The sequence below is a fragment of the Camelus ferus genome, chromosome 3, assembly GCF_009834535.1.
Source record: "Camelus ferus isolate YT-003-E chromosome 3, BCGSAC_Cfer_1.0, whole genome shotgun sequence".
Taxonomy (NCBI): domain Eukaryota; kingdom Metazoa; phylum Chordata; class Mammalia; order Artiodactyla; family Camelidae; genus Camelus; species Camelus ferus.
Window position 1 is genome coordinate 35,813,103 of NC_045698.1, and position 19,172 is coordinate 35,832,274.

At 33.8% G+C, this 19,172-nt stretch overlaps 1 protein-coding gene and 1 non-coding gene across 4 annotated transcripts in view; both read left to right on the plus strand.

The window, feature by feature from the left end:
* MTREX (Mtr4 exosome RNA helicase) overlaps positions 1-19,172 on the plus strand; it is an 87,875-nt gene that overhangs the window by 36,433 nt on the left and 32,270 nt on the right. For all 3 annotated transcript variants that reach the window (XR_004316819.1, XR_004316820.1, XM_006185932.2), the window contains exons 15-18: positions 543-668; positions 4,235-4,385; positions 9,040-9,212; positions 9,819-9,887. Coding sequence is in view for 1 of the 3 variants with exons in the window: in XM_006185932.2 (XP_006185994.1) it covers positions 543-668; positions 4,235-4,385; positions 9,040-9,212; positions 9,819-9,887 (519 nt within the window). In the remaining 2 variants the exon portion in view is untranslated. The remainder of the gene's footprint in view (positions 1-542; positions 669-4,234; positions 4,386-9,039; positions 9,213-9,818; positions 9,888-19,172) is intronic.
* On the plus strand, positions 5,502-5,573 carry TRNAA-GGC. Its single transcript has one exon. It is a non-coding gene; the product is annotated as a tRNA-Ala (tRNA).

Here is a 19,172-nt window from a genome sequence, read left to right on the forward strand (position 1 = left end):
CAGATGGTTCAGTGTCACCCTAAAAGATTATCTACGGGATACTTACTAATCTTTCTCCCTTAGCTGGTTTTTACTGATGAATGAACTCTTCTGAATGCCACGGATATATACTGAGAAAGTAGAAAATTGGGCTTTTTTAGTGTGTGTTTATTTTTATATTAATCTCATTTGGAAGTTTAAAAATGTGTTATGATCAACTCAGAACTGGCATTTAGTAGAATTTGAATCGTTGTTTACTTTCTTGGGCTTCGCTGTTTTCCAGAATATGTAGCTCAAAGATGTTTCTATGTTGGTGAATTAACCAGTCTTTCTCTGTAGCTATTTGATAATTTTGGAGCTAAAATTTAGTTTTGCAACATTATTCTCAAGTGTTGTGCATTTTTGTGTTTTTACTTAAACTTTCCTAGAAATTCATGTTTTGAATCATGTTTCCTTTTTTGGAATGTATAGCTTGTGCTTGTGTATTTTATGATAAAAATTTGAAGAATTTTTTTTTTTACCAGATTTTCTCCTAAACTGCGTTTTTTAATATGTTCATTCAGATTTCCTCTGGTGAATACATTCAGATGTCTGGTCGTGCTGGAAGGAGGGGAATGGATGATAGAGGAATTGTAATTCTCATGGTAGATGAAAAGATGAGCCCAACAATTGGGAAACAACTGCTTAAGGTAACCGAGTTAACTTTCTGTGCCTTCACTAGAAATTAAAGAAACATACTTTAGGACTACATCGAAGTTAGTTGTGTCTGTTCAAATACTTTCTGAGTGGATGAGTTAATTTACTAAACTGTCTGGGCTTAGGAAAGAGGAAGAAGGTGACTGCTCAAAGTACTGGTATTTTGTTACCCTACATTCTAATAGCAAAAAAGCAAGTCATGCAATGGAGGGACATGAATTCGTAGAGAGGGCAGAAATGTTTACTTTGTCCTCTAAATTTAAGATACCTCTGCATCTGTCCTCTCCACTGCACGAATTGCTCTTTACCTATCAGAACAGGAAGTAGGGCAGATGATAATCAGTATTTTGGGCAGTTACCTTTCTCTGCCTTTATAAGCCCAGGTAGCTTAATAAAGTAATTCTACAATCTACCATTCTAATTTAGCTTATTGAGAGATTATAAATATCCCAATAATAAGTTAAAATTTATAAGCTTTATATTGAATTAACCTGTTCATTTTGCTTGCTAGTATTTGTGTTTTGGATTGTCTAAGATTTTTATTTTCATTTTGTTTTGAAGATCTTCTCAAGGAAGTTTGATCTGGTTGCTTTCCTCCTCCTCAGTGTTTTAAGGGATTATTAAGTTGATCCCTAGAGAACACTGTGAATAAGATAGGAAACTTAAACATTAGTTAAAAATATAAAATTAACTTCCGGCTGATTAGCTACTTGAAATAGAGCTTCAAAACACATTAAGAGATACAAAGGTCAGTGTCTCTGAAATACACTGTGTTCAAGTTCTAAGACTTAGGAATTGCGTGCAGAATTTGAGATATGGTTGTAGGTATGCTAAAGCAAAAATAGGTAAATATCTAGTTTTTTAGTATGTTTTTATATGCATGAACATGAAACTTATCTGTACATAGTCATGGTGATCGTATGGTTTCTTATTTTCAGTTTCAAAAAACACTTGGAAATCCATTTTTAAGCATTGCTTATGTAAAGAAGATGCCTCAAGGTTAAAAATTAGTATTTTTATTATTTTGTTTAAATTTTGTCAGATATAATAAACAGTTTTTTCCTTCCTCATACTCTGTGTGGAAAGAATTGAATGAGGACATAATATTTTAATAATAACATCTGGTTCCTTTAGTACAGATTTCTTTCATTTCATTTACTTGACATCTCTGGATTTGTTACCTTAAAAGTGTAAAGTTCTATATCATCTTTCATTTCATTAAAAATTTTTTAAAAAATTTTATTGTGGAAAGAACACCTAACATGAGATCTGCTCTCTTAATAAATTATTAAGTTGTAAAATATGTTGTTGACTATAGGTACAGTGTTGTATAGCAGATCTCTAGAGCTTAGTTATCTCTTGCTTGAAACTTGATGCCCTTTAATTAATGACTACCCATTTACTCCTCCCTTCAGTCTGACAACCACCATTGTACTCTTTGATTCCATGAATTTGAGTATTTTAGATACCTCACATCAGTGGAATCATGCAGTGTTTTTCTTTCTGTGACTAGCTAATTTCACTTAGCATAATGTCCTCAAAGTTCATTCATGTTGCTGCATATTGCAGAATTTTCTTCTTTAAGATTGAATGGTAATTGTATAATAATATATTTCTCCATTGGTATTTTCAAGGGATTGGTTCCAGGACCCAGCATCCCTACATATACCAAAATCTGAAGATGCTCAATTCTCTTATGTAAATGTCATAGTATTTGCATATAACCTATGCACATTCTCTCATATACATTAAATCATCTCTGGATTACTTATAATACCTAATATAATATAAATACTATGTAAATAGTTGTAAATACAATGTAAATGTTAGTAGTTGCCTATGTTGCGTGGCACATTCAAGTTTAGCTTTTAGGAATTTTTCTGCAGTTTTTTTCCCTTCGAGTATTTTTGATCCATGGTTCATTAAATCCTCAGATGTGGAACGCGAGGATACTGAAGGCTGGCTGTATAGCCATATTATTTAGCGTCCAAATTAGGATACTGTAATAGTGAAAGAAAGGGCTATTAGTAATTATATCAATGTAACAGGTGTAAGTTGTGGTTACCCTAGGCTCACTTGGATACAGTGTTAAAATGCTATGTTGAAATTCTGGTGACTGAATTTAGAATAGGTATATTCTATAGCAGTTAAGAATAAAAAAGCAGAGTTTGAGGTTGAAAATAAACATTTGTATTTTTGAAGCCCCAGATTTCTTAAAGGAGGTAAATAGTAGAAAAGAAAAAGAATAGTAGAGGCTTGGTCTTTTTGCAAAATTGTGAAGTAGCTGAAGTTGTCTTTAATTCCTCTCTTCCTCAAGAATGTGGTTTTCGTACTAATTCCCCATCTCCCTTTGGCCCTGTTTTCAAGGAAAGTAGATAAAAATTAAGGTTTTTAAGGACTTACTAACTATCCCACTTGAGTGAGTGGCTCTTAATTTTTTAGAAGTTAAAGAATACTACCATTTGAGACTGTTGAAAGTTCTGCTCCTTCTCCTCATAAAATCCTATGTGGATACATTTATATTTCTAAGTGTAATAAGACTGGCTTATAGACCTCAATTTAAAAGCCCCTGACTACCCTAAGAGTAGTTGTGTATTTTGCTCTGCCATTTAGAAATTTGCATGTTTTGTGACACTTCATTTCTAAATATTTCAGCATGTGTCTCCCTATAATTTGGTCATTCTTCTATAATCATTTTTATCCTTAGGAAGTATTTGCATTTTTAAAAAAATATTCCTGAAGAAACATTGTAAGAAAAGTTTAGATCTCAAGGAAGTATTTTGGATATAAGCCTTGTTTCAAGCTAGTCACACTATTGTAGATAAATGTTTTATTCTCTCTAGCCATTAGCTAGCCCTTCTTAGGAGGAGAAAGAGGAATTATTGAAGTGAGGATAAGAATGGCCTGTAAATTTGTGGAAAACACATTAGCAGTTTTATGTTACTCTAGGAAGCTGAGAGTTTCAAGATAACTAATTTTTATCTGCATATCATTCTGAAATAAATTTAGCGTGCTCTGTCAGCACAGGCTAGGTTATGCTGCAGTAACAAACCTAAATCTCAGTAACTTAACGGTTTCTCTTATGTGTTTTTTGGAGATTTACAGAGGAGGTTTTGCTTATCATTATTGTTTAGGAATTCGGGCTGGTGGAGAGACCACCATCTTGAACATTATCAGTCACTGCCAGAAGGAAGAAGATAGCTTTTCACACCAGCAGTTAAATACTTGGCCAGGAAGTGATACACCACTACAACTTACTTGCCCTATCCCCTGGGGACAAAATGTGTAATCCTGTCAAGTACTTAGAAGGCAGAGAGCTAAACATACTTGGCAAACAGTATTTTAACTGCAACTGTCCTATTTAGTGATTTTTTTTCCCCCTTCATTTTCCCAAAGATCAACTGTTTTGTCACTTTATATTGGTCGTTTAAAGGAAAGAACTTAATATATGTCTCTAGTATTCCCTAATGCAGACTAAATTATTAAGCAGTTTAACAGGTTATGAATATTTGTGTGAATTTATTTGAAAAACCTCCAACATTGTTTTTTTCTCTCTTAGGGCTCAGCTGATCCTCTAAATAGTGCTTTCCATTTGACTTACAACATGGTTTTGAACTTACTACGAGTAGAAGAAATTAATCCTGAATACATGTTGGAAAAATCCTTCTATCAGTTTCAGCATTATAGAGCAATTCCAGGAGTAGTAGAGAGTAAGTATAAAATTACCATAACAGCCTCATTTAGATAGGAGACTAAATAGCAAAATTACTGCAACATTGGCTGTTTTGGCCAATTTTTTTTTTTCTGGTAAGCCACATCTTTGTCCTTACATAAAGTAAAGTAAAGTAAGAACTACAGTCTGGTCATTGTAACCAACTAGAATGCTTTAAGTGAAAGTAAGGAAACTGTCAGGATGAGTTTCTGTAGTTATTTCAAATTTAGTATGGTTTATTGCTAGAGACATATCACATAATAACTCATGTTTATGAATAGGGATGTAACAAACAACCTGGTGTATTAAAATTTTACCTGCAAGAAGCATGTATATTAGTCTTATCCTTTCACCATTTTCTCATTATATAACATTGCCATATCATATGTTTATGAATGATTAAGGAAACATATATTTTAACATGGATTTTAGAATTTTTAGCTCTCAGTAGTAAGATAATGTTTTCTAAAGTCCAGAAAGTAATTGTTCCCTGGTAAGTACATTCAAGTAGAATTGTGTATTGTGTGTTAATCTCTAATTTTAGAAGATACTATGGCTGATCATCATATAGAGCTGATTAAAATCTAAAATTGAGGCAAAGATTTAAAATACTGGTTTGGGTAAGTCTTATAAAAATAATGTATAGGGGAAAAAAAACCCCAAATTTAGCAAAAGATGCAAAGGAAATTTAAGATCATTTGCAATCTCACACAGAGACAGCCACTGTTAACAATGAGTGGTTCTTCCACATTTTTCATACATATTTTTTATATAGATTTTTAAAAATCGTGATCAGATACGCAGTTTGGTAGTAATAATGATGGTACTTACAATTGATATCATTTGTTAAACATTAATCATATGCCTAGCCTTGTGTTAAATGCTTTACATTCACTAGCTCACTGATTCTGGCTTTTTAAAATTTAATTTCAAGTATCCTTTGAATGACTGCATAATAATTTGTATTTTATAAATGTACTATGATTTATTTAACAGTACACGCAAATTTGAGATATCTTTCTATCACAAGTGGATGGCACTTTCACTCAAGTTATATGTAGCTGCAAGTAAAAGAAGTGTAATAACGTGCCCTTAAAAAAAATAAAAAGGTGGGGAGGGTATAGCTCAGTGGCAGAGTGCTTGCCTGGCATGCACGAGGTCCTGGGTTCAATCCCCAGTACCTCCATTAAAATAAATAAATAAACAAACACACAAATAAACAAAAACAAACCAACCAACCAACCAACCAACCAACCAACCAACCAACCAACCAAATTACCTTCCCCTCAAAAAATAAAATAAAAGAAAAGAAAAGAAGAAAAGGCTTAGACCATCCAAGTGAATTAAATTCTCTCTCTTTTTTTTTTTACCTTTACCTGGACAATAGATCATAATTATTTCCTCTTTCCTTAATTTCTTCGATCTTAATTGTGAGTGGCTGCTTCATTACAAACTATGGAGCTAAAAAGAGCTTTGGCATCATTTTACAGATTTTTTTTAAGGCCTAGAGAAGTTAAGCCAGTATGTAAAGTTACACATTTGGTTGGTAACCATTTGAAATTAGAAATCTTGGACTCCTGCTTTTAGCCATGCTGCTTTTATTAAAACATGGGTCATCCCTTTTTAATATGATGAGAATAGATGCAATAACTTCTCTGGATGAAAAAAAAGGGATGAAAAAAATAATTTCAAAAACTTGAGCTGGCTGATTTTAAGACTTACCTTTACTTAAATTTCCACAAGCAAAGCTATTGAATCTTAAAAAAAAAAAAAAAAAAACCTCAAAATTAATCACAAATGTATAATTTTGGATCACAATACATTTTATTATTTTCTTGTATTTAATGCCATTTATCTTGATAATAAACTGCAGCCTTAGCAAAGAGAAAGTATGATTCTATTCTCAAAGAATTGTGTTTTTAAAGGAGCTATTAATCTCCGCACCTCTCACAAAAATAATATATAATAATAGAATGAAAATATCATAGGATTTCAGTACAGTGTGCATCTGACTTTGAATTAAGTGGGTATTAAAATCAAATTAGTCCTGAAGAAGGAAATATAGTACACATTGGAGCACTTACTTTTGTTTTTTTCCACCCATTTTTTACAAAAATAATGTATTTGAACAATTAGTAAACCGCTTTTTAAACTTCACATTGTATTTTTTTTGTAATTCCATAGAAAATATCCCAGATAATAGCAGAGGGTAGAGGGAGAACTCTCCATGTATTTTCCCATTTATTTAAAGCCCTTCTTAGGACTTGTGGCTGGGCTCAGATTGCTCAATAGGACTTTAACCAAGACTAGCTACCCACTCTAAGAACTTAAATATTGCCACCGTTTCTCTATCCCCTGTCCTTTGTCTCCCAAAGCCCCAGCTGTTGTCACTGTTGTTTTCAGAGTGATTCTAACTGACTTACCTTTTAAGAGGATCATAACATAATCTCTGACCCCTGGCGTTGCCACTGTACACTAGTATCATTATGGAAGCAGCAAATAGAAAGACTAGCAAAAGCATAACACTTTTAATGGGAGAGGTAAGAATTTAAGTGATGAAAGTGATAATCGATGAGGGAATTGCAACACCTTTAAGTAGTTTGCAGGGCTGAGTAGTGTGACCAAAAAAGAGTATATAGTGTAAGAGGAGATGGTTAGAGGTGATAGGGGCTATCCTTTGTGCTTTTGATATGCAGAATATGTGTTGAATGAGGTTTATTCCTGTTTCACTTATTACTTGTGAGAGTATAATTCCTTTTTCTATTGATATGTAGAATCTTTTCAAGAGACCTGGTATTATTTTCATCACCTTAAGTGAACCAACATTAAAATGTAGACTGTTACCTTTGGAAGTATAGATTTAAAGTTTATTTTACAAATACCATGCTTTAATTTTTATAATAAACTTAGATGGCTGACATACATGAGGTGTTTTTCATTTTGATGTTCTGAATCTACAATAGATTTTCCAAGGAGCCATAAAACTTATAGGATTTCACTGTTCCTTTACTGAAAAGAAAAATGCAGGTCTAATTTTAATCTTTTCATTTAGTTTCTTTAGTAGATGATGCCATGATTGTCAATAATTATTATTAATAATGACCATTAATAATTAAAATAGAGAATGCCATGGTTATTGGTAATAATCGAGTGCCTAAAAAACTATGAGGATCAGATTAAATAATTTTAAAAACTGCTTTTTCAGCTATAAAGTCCTCACCACATGTTAGCTGCCCTTGCCATCATACACCCTTTGCTGATTGTCTCTTCGGGTTTCAGCTGGAGTCAAGACATTCCATAGAGCTAATCTGTGCTCCTCATTCTGCCCTGCAACCCTCCTATGCCTGTTTTTAATGAAAACCAAAAAGCTACCAGCCACCAGGTGGTTGTTCTCTATCTCTTTATAAATGGGAAATGCTGTAACTTGCCCTTTTTTCCCTTCTTGAGGTGCTTTCTGAATGCATATTGTTTGTTCTATTCTGGACCACCTCTCATACCCCAAGATTATACTTTGATTCCTCAGTTCTATAGACTAAATTGAACACAGGGATGAGAAATCCTCACTGATTGGAAGAATAGTGAAGAGTTGTTTGGTAGGCATATTCTTTTCCAAAAATAAATCATTGTCCAGGGGTAAGAGTGAAATGAGGCAAGATAAAATCCTTCTGCCATTCAAAGTGGTTATACCTTCTGTAGGAGAGGACTCATGAATGAACTCTGTTGACAACACCCTGAGAGTTCTAAAAGTAAGTGTTTGTTCACAGTGGGAAGGAGGCATAATGGAATGAGTGAGGAAGGGAGGTCAGCACTAGATGCAAGAATTAGAGCAGGGAATGCCATCATAGATGGTTAGATTAACTGAAAGGACAGTTGCTGAAAGGGGCTAGTATTTTGCCCACTGACTGAGTAGAGGGATTACTGCGGTTGAATTGCCTGTCTTCAGTTTTAGAGACCTAGTCCTAGGAGGTGGTGAAGGCCTGGTGACATTAGCAAACTGGATTCTTTGCAGAGAGTTAAAGCGGCATATTATTTAGAAGATCCAAAATAGTGCTGTCCAGTAGAACTTTCTAAGGAAGGTTAGGGTTAAAATATTCTATGTCTGTGCTATTTAAGTACTGAAGTCAATAGCCACTTAATTGGCTATTGAGCATTTGAAATGGTGCAATTGAGGAGCTAAATGTTTAATTTTATTTAATTTTAATTAATTTAAATTTAAATAGCCACACAGTGTCTTCTGGCTATTACATCAGAAAGTGCTGACATAGAACATTTCTACCATCATATAAAGTTTTAAGGATAGTGCTGTGTTCAACAGTGTAGGTTCAGAATTCTCAGAGATAGTCTCCTCTCTCCAATCCACAGGAGAGAATTAGCTCACCAGATAAAAATCACTGTCAATTCAGGCTCACTTTGAGGATTCAGTTGGTGAGTTGGGAAACTGTGGAAAGAGAGAAGGTGAACCATTATGGCAAAGGGAGAAATAAGACGACAGTATGCCTTACGGTTGTCTCTGAAGCTTTTCCTCAAAATTTCTAATTTATGCAATCTGCATTTGTTTCCTACTGTGGTAGTAGGGAAAAAAGATATATCTTTGGTATAATTTACATAAGATGTATAATTTTTTGATGTTGTTTATGTGTTTTTATTTACAGAGGTAAAGAACTCGGAAGAACAGTATAATAAAATAGTAATACCAAATGAAGAAAGTGTAGTCATCTATTATAAGATTAGACAGCAGCTTGCTAAATTGGGTAAAGAAATTGAAGAATATATTCACAAACCAAAATACTGCTTACCATTTCTACAACCAGGTCGTTTGGTAAAGGTATGTCATTTTTTTTTTCCATAAAATTTTTGGATATTTTAGATATTTCAATATTTAATATTTTTTGGATGAAATTTCAATTTTTTTTTCTTATCTTGGTAAAATAATTCCTGCTAGAATAGTTGATCTATATTATATTGTTTTACCAGTTTCACGTCACACTGATTAAGAAAGGGGGGTTATCTGATTGCCTTTTAATCTCTAATGATTTTCATTTTAGGGGGTAAAAATTGAAGTAGACAGTTTTGGAATTAGCATGACATATTTCCAGTTTTGAGATACTGTCTGAGAATCAGACAGTTTTAAGACGTGGGTAAATTCATTAGCTATAAAAGATATTCTCAGAACAAATACACCATATCATTTTTAACATTTGTTTGCCAACTGAGAGATTCCTGTTATTGCTGTTCTAGAAGCCTGTGATATTTGGCAGTGATTTCTTTCTGTAGGATTAACATCTTTTTCCTTAAGTTTAACAATGATCTTTCAAAAAATATTTTATCAGGAAAACTCACAAAGTTTTACTAGCCTATAATGTGGGTATGACATCTAAATTGCCTTTTTGAACATAAACATTCTTATTTTCTTGCTTTACTTTCTTTTCAGGTAAAGAATGAAGGAGATGATTTTGGCTGGGGTGTAGTGGTGAATTTCTCAAAAAAATCAAATGTTAAGGTAAACTGTTGTCCTTAAAATAGAATTGTATATAAATTTTTAGTGAAATATTTTTTCAGACTCAGGAAATTGGTTGGATTAGTAATAGCATTACCTTAAGAGAAGCTGTAAAAAGTTCTATCATAAGGAATTAACATTTTGAACAACCTAAATTTTATCCTAAAGTGGTATGGTTATTTTCCTAACACTATCACAAATTTTAATTTCATGACAATTTATATTTCTCCTCTGAATTCATCAGTCCTTTTTATAATAATTTTATTCTTTAAGTCACATATTTTAAAAAATTAGCATCTGACACTAAAAATTAGAATTTTGATTTAGGTATATGTTATAGACTTAGAGAAAATAACTTAGGAAATTTGGTCAGTTTTACTTATTCTCTCTAAATGAAAGCAATAATAAAGTTGATTTTGGTTGTTATTAGTATAATTATTTCAGAAAGATTATTTATATAAAATCAAGGATGATTTGTTAATTTATTAGAGAAATGATTACCTTGAAATTAAATGAGCCTTCCTGTCTATTATATTTTCTTTACCTGAGGTAGGCACCAACCTGTTATCTGCCAGTATGTGACTTCTGGCAAGACATTTTGTATCTCCAGGCCAATTTTTCTTTATCTTTAAAATGAAGGGTTTGCGTAAGATGATAATCTACTCTGTTTTAAAGTTGACAGTTTCGTGATTTTATTGTGATTAACTTCTTTGTACCACCTATGTGTAAAGGCAATTAGGAATTAAGCCTTGGGATTGAAAGTTAGTTCTAAAATAGGTAAATGAACTTTTGAGGTACTGAAGTGATTTGTTGTGGCGAAATAATTAAGTTCATAGGTTTGTGATAGGTGTTTTGATTGATGATCTATGATTAATCCCACTGAATAACTTCTTAAGGATATTTACCATTAAAATTTTGATAAATTATCTTGAGTAATTATTAACTTACAGGAATCTTTTTCACACTGTCTCATTTGAGTCTAATTTAACAACCATTCATTGACCATAGACACAAAATTTTTGTACTCATTTGATGAACAGTGGCAAGCAGATAATGAAAATATAAGGCAGAATATGAAATACTTCAGTAAAGATATAAGCAAAGAGCAGTTGGAGCAAGAGGAGGAAAATTTTGAGCTATTAGAGTTGGCACCTGAGAAGGAAGAAATTTTTAAATTTTAAACAGATCCTTGAAGACTGAGTAGAATTTCATTTGATAAATATTCACTGGTAGAGGATCAGTGGTATGCAACAGTCACAGAACATTTCAGGTGAAGGAAAGGAATAAAATTTTTTTTTAAAAGTATGAAGTTAATCATAGATTATGAGTATATTGGGTCCAGATTTAAACACTTGAAAGCAGTGGCAGGCCATTGAAGGTTAATTGGTTTGCTTGTTTTTGTTTTTTTCTTCTAGTTTTATTGAGCTTTAAATGACATACAGCACTATATAAACTTAAGGTGTATAGCATTAATGATTTGATTTTTATATACATCATGAAATGATTACAATATGTTGAATGAGCATCCATCATCACATAAAGTTACATTAAAGAAATTTAAGAAAAATTTTCTTCGGTATGATGAGAACTCTTAGGATTTACTCGCTTAACAGCTTTCATATGTAATGTACAGCGCTGTTAATTATATTAATCACATTGTACATTACATCCCTAGTATTATTTATCTTATAACTGGGAGTTTGTATCTTTTTACTGCCTTCATCTAATTCTCCCTTCCCTCCGCAGGCCTCCCCACCCCAACTCTGGTAACCACAAATCTGATTTCTTTCTCTGTGAGGTTATTTTTGGAAGCATAGTTGACCTACAACACTGTGGTAGTTCCTATTACACAACATAGTGATACAGTATTTCTATACATTTCAAAATGTTCACTGTGATAATTCTAGTTGTCACCTGTCACCATGAAAAGATGTTATAGTTATTGATTATTTGCCACACTATACATTTCATGCCTGTGACTCATTTATTTACTGAAAGTTTGTACCTTTTAAACTCCCTCACCTATTTCTCTCCTCCCCCAACCACCCTCTCCTCTGGCAACCACCTGTTCTCTGCATTTGTGACTGTTTTGTAAATAGATTCATTTGTATTATTTTTTTAGATGCCACATGTAAGTGAAATCATACAGTATTTGTCTTTCTCTGGCTGGCCTATTTCATTTAGCATAATACCCTCCAGGTCCATTCATGTTGTTGTAAGTGACAAGATTTCATTCTTTTTTATGGCTTAGTAATATTTCTTTCACTGTGTGTGTGTGTATACACCACATCTTTATCCATTCATCTACTGATGAGCACTTGGGTTGCTTCCATATCGTGGCTATTGTAAATAATGCTGCAGTGAACATAGGGGTGCATATATCTTTTTGAATAATGGTGTTTTCATTTTCTTCAGATAAATACCCAGGAGTGGAATTGCTGGACCATATGGTAGTTATTCTGAAGAACCGCCATACTATTTTCCATAGCAGATGCACCAATTTACATTCTAACCAGCATTGTAGCAGGATTCCCTTTTTTCTACATCCTACCAACACTTGTTATGTCTTGCCTTTTTAGTAATAACCATTTTGTCAGATGTGAGGTTATTCTTATTATGGTTTTGATTTGCATTACCCTGATGTTTATTGATGTTGAGCATCTTTACATGTACCTGTTAGCCATCTATATGGTTTCTTTGGAAAACATCTCTTCAGGTCCTCTGCCATTTTTTAATCAAGTTGCTTGGGGTTTTTTTTAGGTATCAAGTTGTATGACTTCTTTATATACTTTGAATGTTAACTCTTTATCAGATATATTATTTGCAAGTATCTTCTCCCATTCAGTAGGTAATCTTTCATTTTGTTGATAGTTTTCTTTGCTGAAGAAAACTTTTTTACTTTGATGTATACCCATTTGTTTGTTTTTGCTTTTGTTTTCCTTGCCTGAGGAGACATATCCAAAAATATATTACTAAGACCAGTGTCAAAGAGTTTACTGCCTGTGTTTGCTTCTGGAAATTTTATGGTTTTACGCCTTACATTTAAGTCTTCAATCTATTTTTAATTGATTTTTGTGCATGATATGAGAGATTAGCCCAGTTTGATTCTTCCTTGTGTGTCTGTCCAGTTTTCCCAACACCATTTGTTGAAGAGGCTGTCTTTTCCCAATTGTGTATTCTTGCCTCCTTTGTTGTGGATTAATTGCCATGTAAGTGTGAGTTGATTTCTGGGCTTTCTATTCTGCTCTATTGACTAATGTGTCTTTTTTGGGTACCAGTACCAGACTGTTTTGATGACTGTAGCTTTGTAGTATAGTTTTGAATCAGGGAGTGTAACATCTCCAGTTTTTTCTTTCTCCAGATTGTTTTGGCTATTCAGGGTCTTTTATGTTTCCGTACATATTTTAGACTTACATGTTCTAATTCTATGAAAAATGCTGTTGGGTATTTTGTTAGGAGCTGTATTGAGTCTATAGTTTGCCTTGGGGAGTACGATCATCTTAACAGTAATAATTCTTCCAGTCCATGAGCATGGTATTTTTTTCCATCTGTTTGTAAAATCTTCAATTTCTTTCATTAGTGGCTTACAGTTTTACTATAGTGTAGTATACTTTTCTTTTAGTACAGGTCTTTTGCCTCTTTAGATTTAGTCCTGGTTTTTGTTTGTTTGTTTGTTTGTTTGTTTTTGATGCAATTGTGAATGGAATTGTTTTCTTAATTTCTCTTTCTGATAGTTCAGAAGTTTCTTTCTCTGTTTTTTGGACTAGTGTGAGAAGGATAGCTGTTAAGTCTTCTCTAAATGTTTGGTAGAATACACTTGGTAGAATACACTTGTGAAGCCATCTGGTCCACCTTTGCTTTTTCTGATAATGTCCTTTGACGCATGAAAGTGTTAAATTTTAATGTAATCCAGTTTTTCTGTTTTTTTCTTTCGTTACTCAGGCTTTTGATGTCATATGAAAAAAACCACTGCCAATATCAAGGTCATGAAGATTTACCCCTGTGTTTTCTTCTAAGAGTTTTATAGTTTTAGCTCTTACATTTAGGTCTTTGATCCATTTTGAGTTAATTTTTTTTTATGTGACTTAAGGTAAGGATGCAGCTTTTTTCTTGTCCTAGCACCATTTGTTGGAAAATTCTTTCCTCACTTAAATGATGTTGGCATCCTTGTCAAAACTTGGATGATCATAGATACATGGATTTATTTTTGAACTCAGTTCTGTTCAGTTGATCTGTATGTCTATCCTCATGCCAGCACCTGTCTGGATCACTGTATCTTTGTAGTTAAGGTTCGAAATAATGGGCTGGTGAGTCCTCCAACTTTGTTCTTTTTCAAGATTGTGTTGGCTATTCTGCCACTCTTATAATTCCATATAAATTTTATTGTCTGTCAGTTTCTACAAAGAAGTCAGCTCGGATCTGATAGGGTTTGCATTGGATCTGTAGACCATTTTGGAGAGAGTATTGTCATCATAACTAAGCCTTCTGATCATGAACATTGGATGTTTTCCCATTTATTAGATCTTTTAAAATTGATTGCAACAATAATTTGTTTTCCAGGTATAAATTTTGAACTTCTTTTGTTAAATTTATTCCCAGGTATTTTAATCTTTTGATGCTATTGTGAATGGTTCTTTCAATTTCACTGTTTTCATGGCAAGCATATATTAATACAGTTGAATTTATATATCGATCTTGCATTATTCAACTTCGCTAGTAACTTTATTAGTTCTGATAGCTTTTTAGTGGGTGCTGTAGGATTTTCTTGTCTGCAAATGGAGACAGTTTTACTTTTCCCTTTTCAATCTGGATGCATTTTATTTCCAATTTTTACCTAATTGCCCAGGCTAGAAGCTCCGGTACAATACTGATGAAGGACATATCCTTGTCTTTTTCCTAATCTTCAGGAGAACACATTCATTCTTTTACCATTAAGTGTGATGTTTTCATAGGTGTTCTTCATTAAGTTGAGGAAGTTTCCTTTTATTCCTAGTTTGTTGAGTGTTTTTGTCATGAGAGTTGTATTTTGTCAAATGCTTTGTATGTGCCTATTCATATATCATGTGTTTTTTTTTTCACTCTGTTTTGTACTTATTCTGATATGGTATATTATATTAATAGCTTTTCAGAAATTAAACCAACTTTGGTTTCCTAGGATGAGTCCTACTTGATCATACTATTATCCTATTTCTATGTTACTGGATTTGTTTTGCTATTATGTTGTTAGAAATACTTGCACCCATATAAAAAAGAGATACTGGTTTGTAGTTTTCCTTTCTTTTGATGTCTTAGTCTGGGTTTGGTATTAGGGTAATGCTGACCTCACAGAATGGGTTAGGAAGTGTTCCCCTCCACTTCATGTACTTTTTGGAAGAGTTTTTGAAGAATTGATATTAATTCTTAAATATTTGCCTTTGAGGTCACCTGGGCCTGAGCTTTTCTTTGTGGGTAGTTTTTTGAGTGTTTAATCAGTCTCTTTACTTACTATAGGTCTGTTCAGATTATTTTCTTCTAGAGTTAATTTCAGCAAGACAGAGACAGTTGAATTCTCCAAAGAACCAATCTGCCACCTAAATGATATTAAAGATTGATTTGCCCAACTATTTTTCTTTAATTTGCTTTTTTATATAGTCAGAAGATTTCCAACTAAATTAAAAACTAATAGTTCTATGTTCTAGAACTTTGGTGTTCAATTTATCATGTCTTCAAAAGCTTGCATAAGGCTTTCAACAAAAGCCCTCTTTCTGAGTGCACAGATTAGATCTAGAGCAAAATCTTTATTATTTTTACTAGCCTTTAAATATTAGCTTCCAGTTTTACTTTATATTATGTGGACTCAGGCAAACCTATTGGTTTCCTTTAATGGTTTTTAACTAATGTTATCTGAAGGGCAGATTTATAGGCACTGTCTCACAATACCAGTCAGGGGAAGCTTTCCCTAGTGAAACACGTCTATCCCACAATGTATTCAGGCAGATGAAATGTAACCATCTTACATAAAATCTATTTAAGTGTATACCAGTTTTTTGTGAACTTTTATCTCAATTCTGTCAACTTTTATACCTTTAACTTTAGTTTCTATTCGGGCCCTATCAACAAGCCTTTGTTTCATAAAGAGTCCAGAAATCTTTCTTTTTATCCCAGCCATTTATCATCTATTTTGGTATAAAATGCTTTGGTCTCAAATGAGAGGTTGAGCCAAAAGACTCAGGTTCTTTTGTTAATTTTTTTTAACTTGATTAATTGATCCAAGCAATTGTTGGTCATATATCCCAGTGCAATTTTTTTTCAACTATATGTATAGTTTATATATACGGCTTTTTAAAATTTTTTATTTATTTTTTAACTGAGATAAAATAGAGCAGACTTGTTTGGGACCATTTAATGTTCAGGACCAATTAGGGGGTCCCTTTGGCCCATCCAACCTTAGGTAGCCTTGCATCAAAACCTTTTGTTTTAACCCCATCAACATTCATTTTATTTATCCCATTTTAAAATAACCATCTAAAGATTTCTTTATCCATTTGGGTCAGATCCCTTTTAAAGTTTTACCTTGTTGTAAAGAAGTTTCTAGGCTTTCTCTTTAGTTTTTCTTCTTACTTCCCTGTTTATCAACCTAATTAACATTATCCTAATGGTTTTGTTAGCATCTGTATGACCCATGGGGGAAAGCACAGACCACAAATAAGGCTTCCCAGACCATTTTGTCATTGTTTTTGTGTATTTGTTTGTGTTAAATTAAAGGAGTTCTTAGGCTAACCATTATATGTATATTTTTTTCCCACCTTCTAATTTGTTTTTTCGTAAGTACCAATAAAACAGCTCTTTATTATGAGAGCTCTCTAAAAATTTACCAATTTAGAAGTTTCTCCAATTTAAAGGATCCATCACCTGGCCATTAATGAGATATAATACCTTAATAATGACTCAAATCAATAAGATGCAAGAGGTGTCCCCACAAGAGTGTGACGGGTGCCACCTAAACAAGAACCAGGAAGTTTACTCCCCAAAATAGTAAAGGCAGATGCAGTGAACATTAAGATGGCAAAAAGCTCGCTGTGAGTTGTCACCGTTAGGCAAAAGACTGCTCTGAATCCCAGTTTATTTAATTGGCTGCCAGGTGTATATATATGTACCTTCAGGTGGCAGAGTTAGTGATCTTAAAACACACACACAAAACAAAGATCGGGTAAGAACATTTACATCTCAAAGACACAGGAAGAGAAGTGCAAGTTCCCCTTAGAAGGGCTTTTGTTTCTTTAAGGTCAGAATTCTGAAAAGATTTTATCAAGCCAGCTTTCTGTAACTTAACTGTGCATGCATTAAAAGAGCTTCTTCTTAGTCATGTTCAGGACAAGATTTCCTTTAATTCCCAATTAAGTACGTAATTGAAAGTGTGAGTTTTGTACATACATAAACCTGGTTGGAATGTTAGATGGAGGCTGGCAGTCTTATCGTTCCTTTTTCCCTTTTTTTTTTTGAAGGCTTTGTTCCCCATTCTGCGATCAGTTTGTCAAGATAAAATCTCTAATTACAATCGTGTGATGGGCCAGTGTGCTGTTTGTGAGCTTATTAACTCCTCTAGATTTTACTCTGGGCTCGTTTTACCTCTCTTATGTGTCTCAGTTTCTCCCTTTGGTAACCTAAGACCACCATGGGTGCTGGGATCACAGAGTGACCAGCTCTTCTGCATGTCAGCAGAGCAAGTTTTAATGAAAATGAGTAGGTTTCTCTATAGGGATGGCTGCAAGGTCGGAGGACTTACCTCCATCACTCCTGCAAGTTTCTTAGTTGCCTGAGAAATCTATTGCCAGCTGGAAGATGTCCCTTTTTCAGAGCTGAAAGCTCTCATGAAATATCTTCCCTTCTATTCCAACAAACACTATTAATAGTAGTCAATTCAAGGAAAAACTCCGGACCATCTTCCACCTGATTACTCAGTCCAACCTTACTCAGTGTCTTTCACTGAGGATACCCAGGTACCTCTTCTTGAAACTAAGTTTCAAAGATAACCTACTCCTCCAAAGAGGAGTTTAACACCACCAAATAAAACTCAGGATCATCAGCCAATAATGGGAGATCCAAGAACCAGGAGAGACTTACCCAAATTCATCTGGACTCTTTGGGGAGGCAGATGGGCCCAAGAGGCCATTGTTGGTACCAAGGCTCCAGATCCTTGTGGAGTTAAGGCAGAGGAGACAAGTCTGCTCTGGGTCCCTTCACTGGTCGCCGAAACTGTCAACTGAAAAAAATTACACAGCCTAAAAGTTGAGAAATGATTTATTCAGTGGACTCACTGGGGACTTAATCCCAGGAGACAGCCTATCAGATAGCTCCAAGGGACTGTTCTGAGTACATAGTGGGGGAGCCAGGATATATAGGGATTTTTGTAAAGAAAAACAAACAAAAAAACCCAAACCCCAAAAACCCACAGGTGTTCAGAACATCAAAAGATTACTGACATCTTCAACTTAATCAATTTAGCACTTTTCTGTGTGTGGTAAGATGCAAGAGTCTGGGCGTATTGAAATTGTTCCTTTGATATGTGCCTTAATTATGTAGGGCCAGTATCCTGTTTTTCTCTGACCTGAGTCGGCTCAGGGTGTACCATTGTGGTTCATGGCTTCATGGCAGGCAGCCTGTTTATTTCCATCCTTTGTTTACTGGTGTAGCAGGCAACATTCTTTGTCCACAGAGATAACATACCAGTGACAGGCAGCCTGTTTATCTCCATCCTTTGTTTACTGATGTAGCAGGCAACATTCTTTGTCCACAGAGCGACATACCAATGAAGAAAATAGTTTGGAGCATTTTAGGTAGATAAAATGTATTCTCAATATTTATTTCATATTATTTGTGTCTACATTATAAGCTTGAGATTCTCAAAATTATTTTAATCTGGTAATTTTCATTCACAGTAAGAAATTAGACATATCTTACAAGGAATGAAGAGAAGTTAGGGAGATGAAAGTTCAATTATATGATTAAGAAGTTAAAAACTAGGACATATGAGCAAAAATTTATGCTAAGGCAGTCATTGGAAAGCCAGATAGAACATTTAGTAACTATTTTGTCTTATGTGAAAGATGACATTGTTGACCCAGCTTTACCAGAGTACAGAAATAGAAGAAGTTTGCTGAAAAGAGATTTCTTATCTTAGGAAGTAAATTTAACAGCAAATTTTCATTGAATGCTACAGTAAAGAAGGCTTTCAAATGAATTTCCGTAGTAACCCTTGAGGAGATCTGTATAATGTTGTAAGTGATTTTGGAAGTTCTACAAGGATAG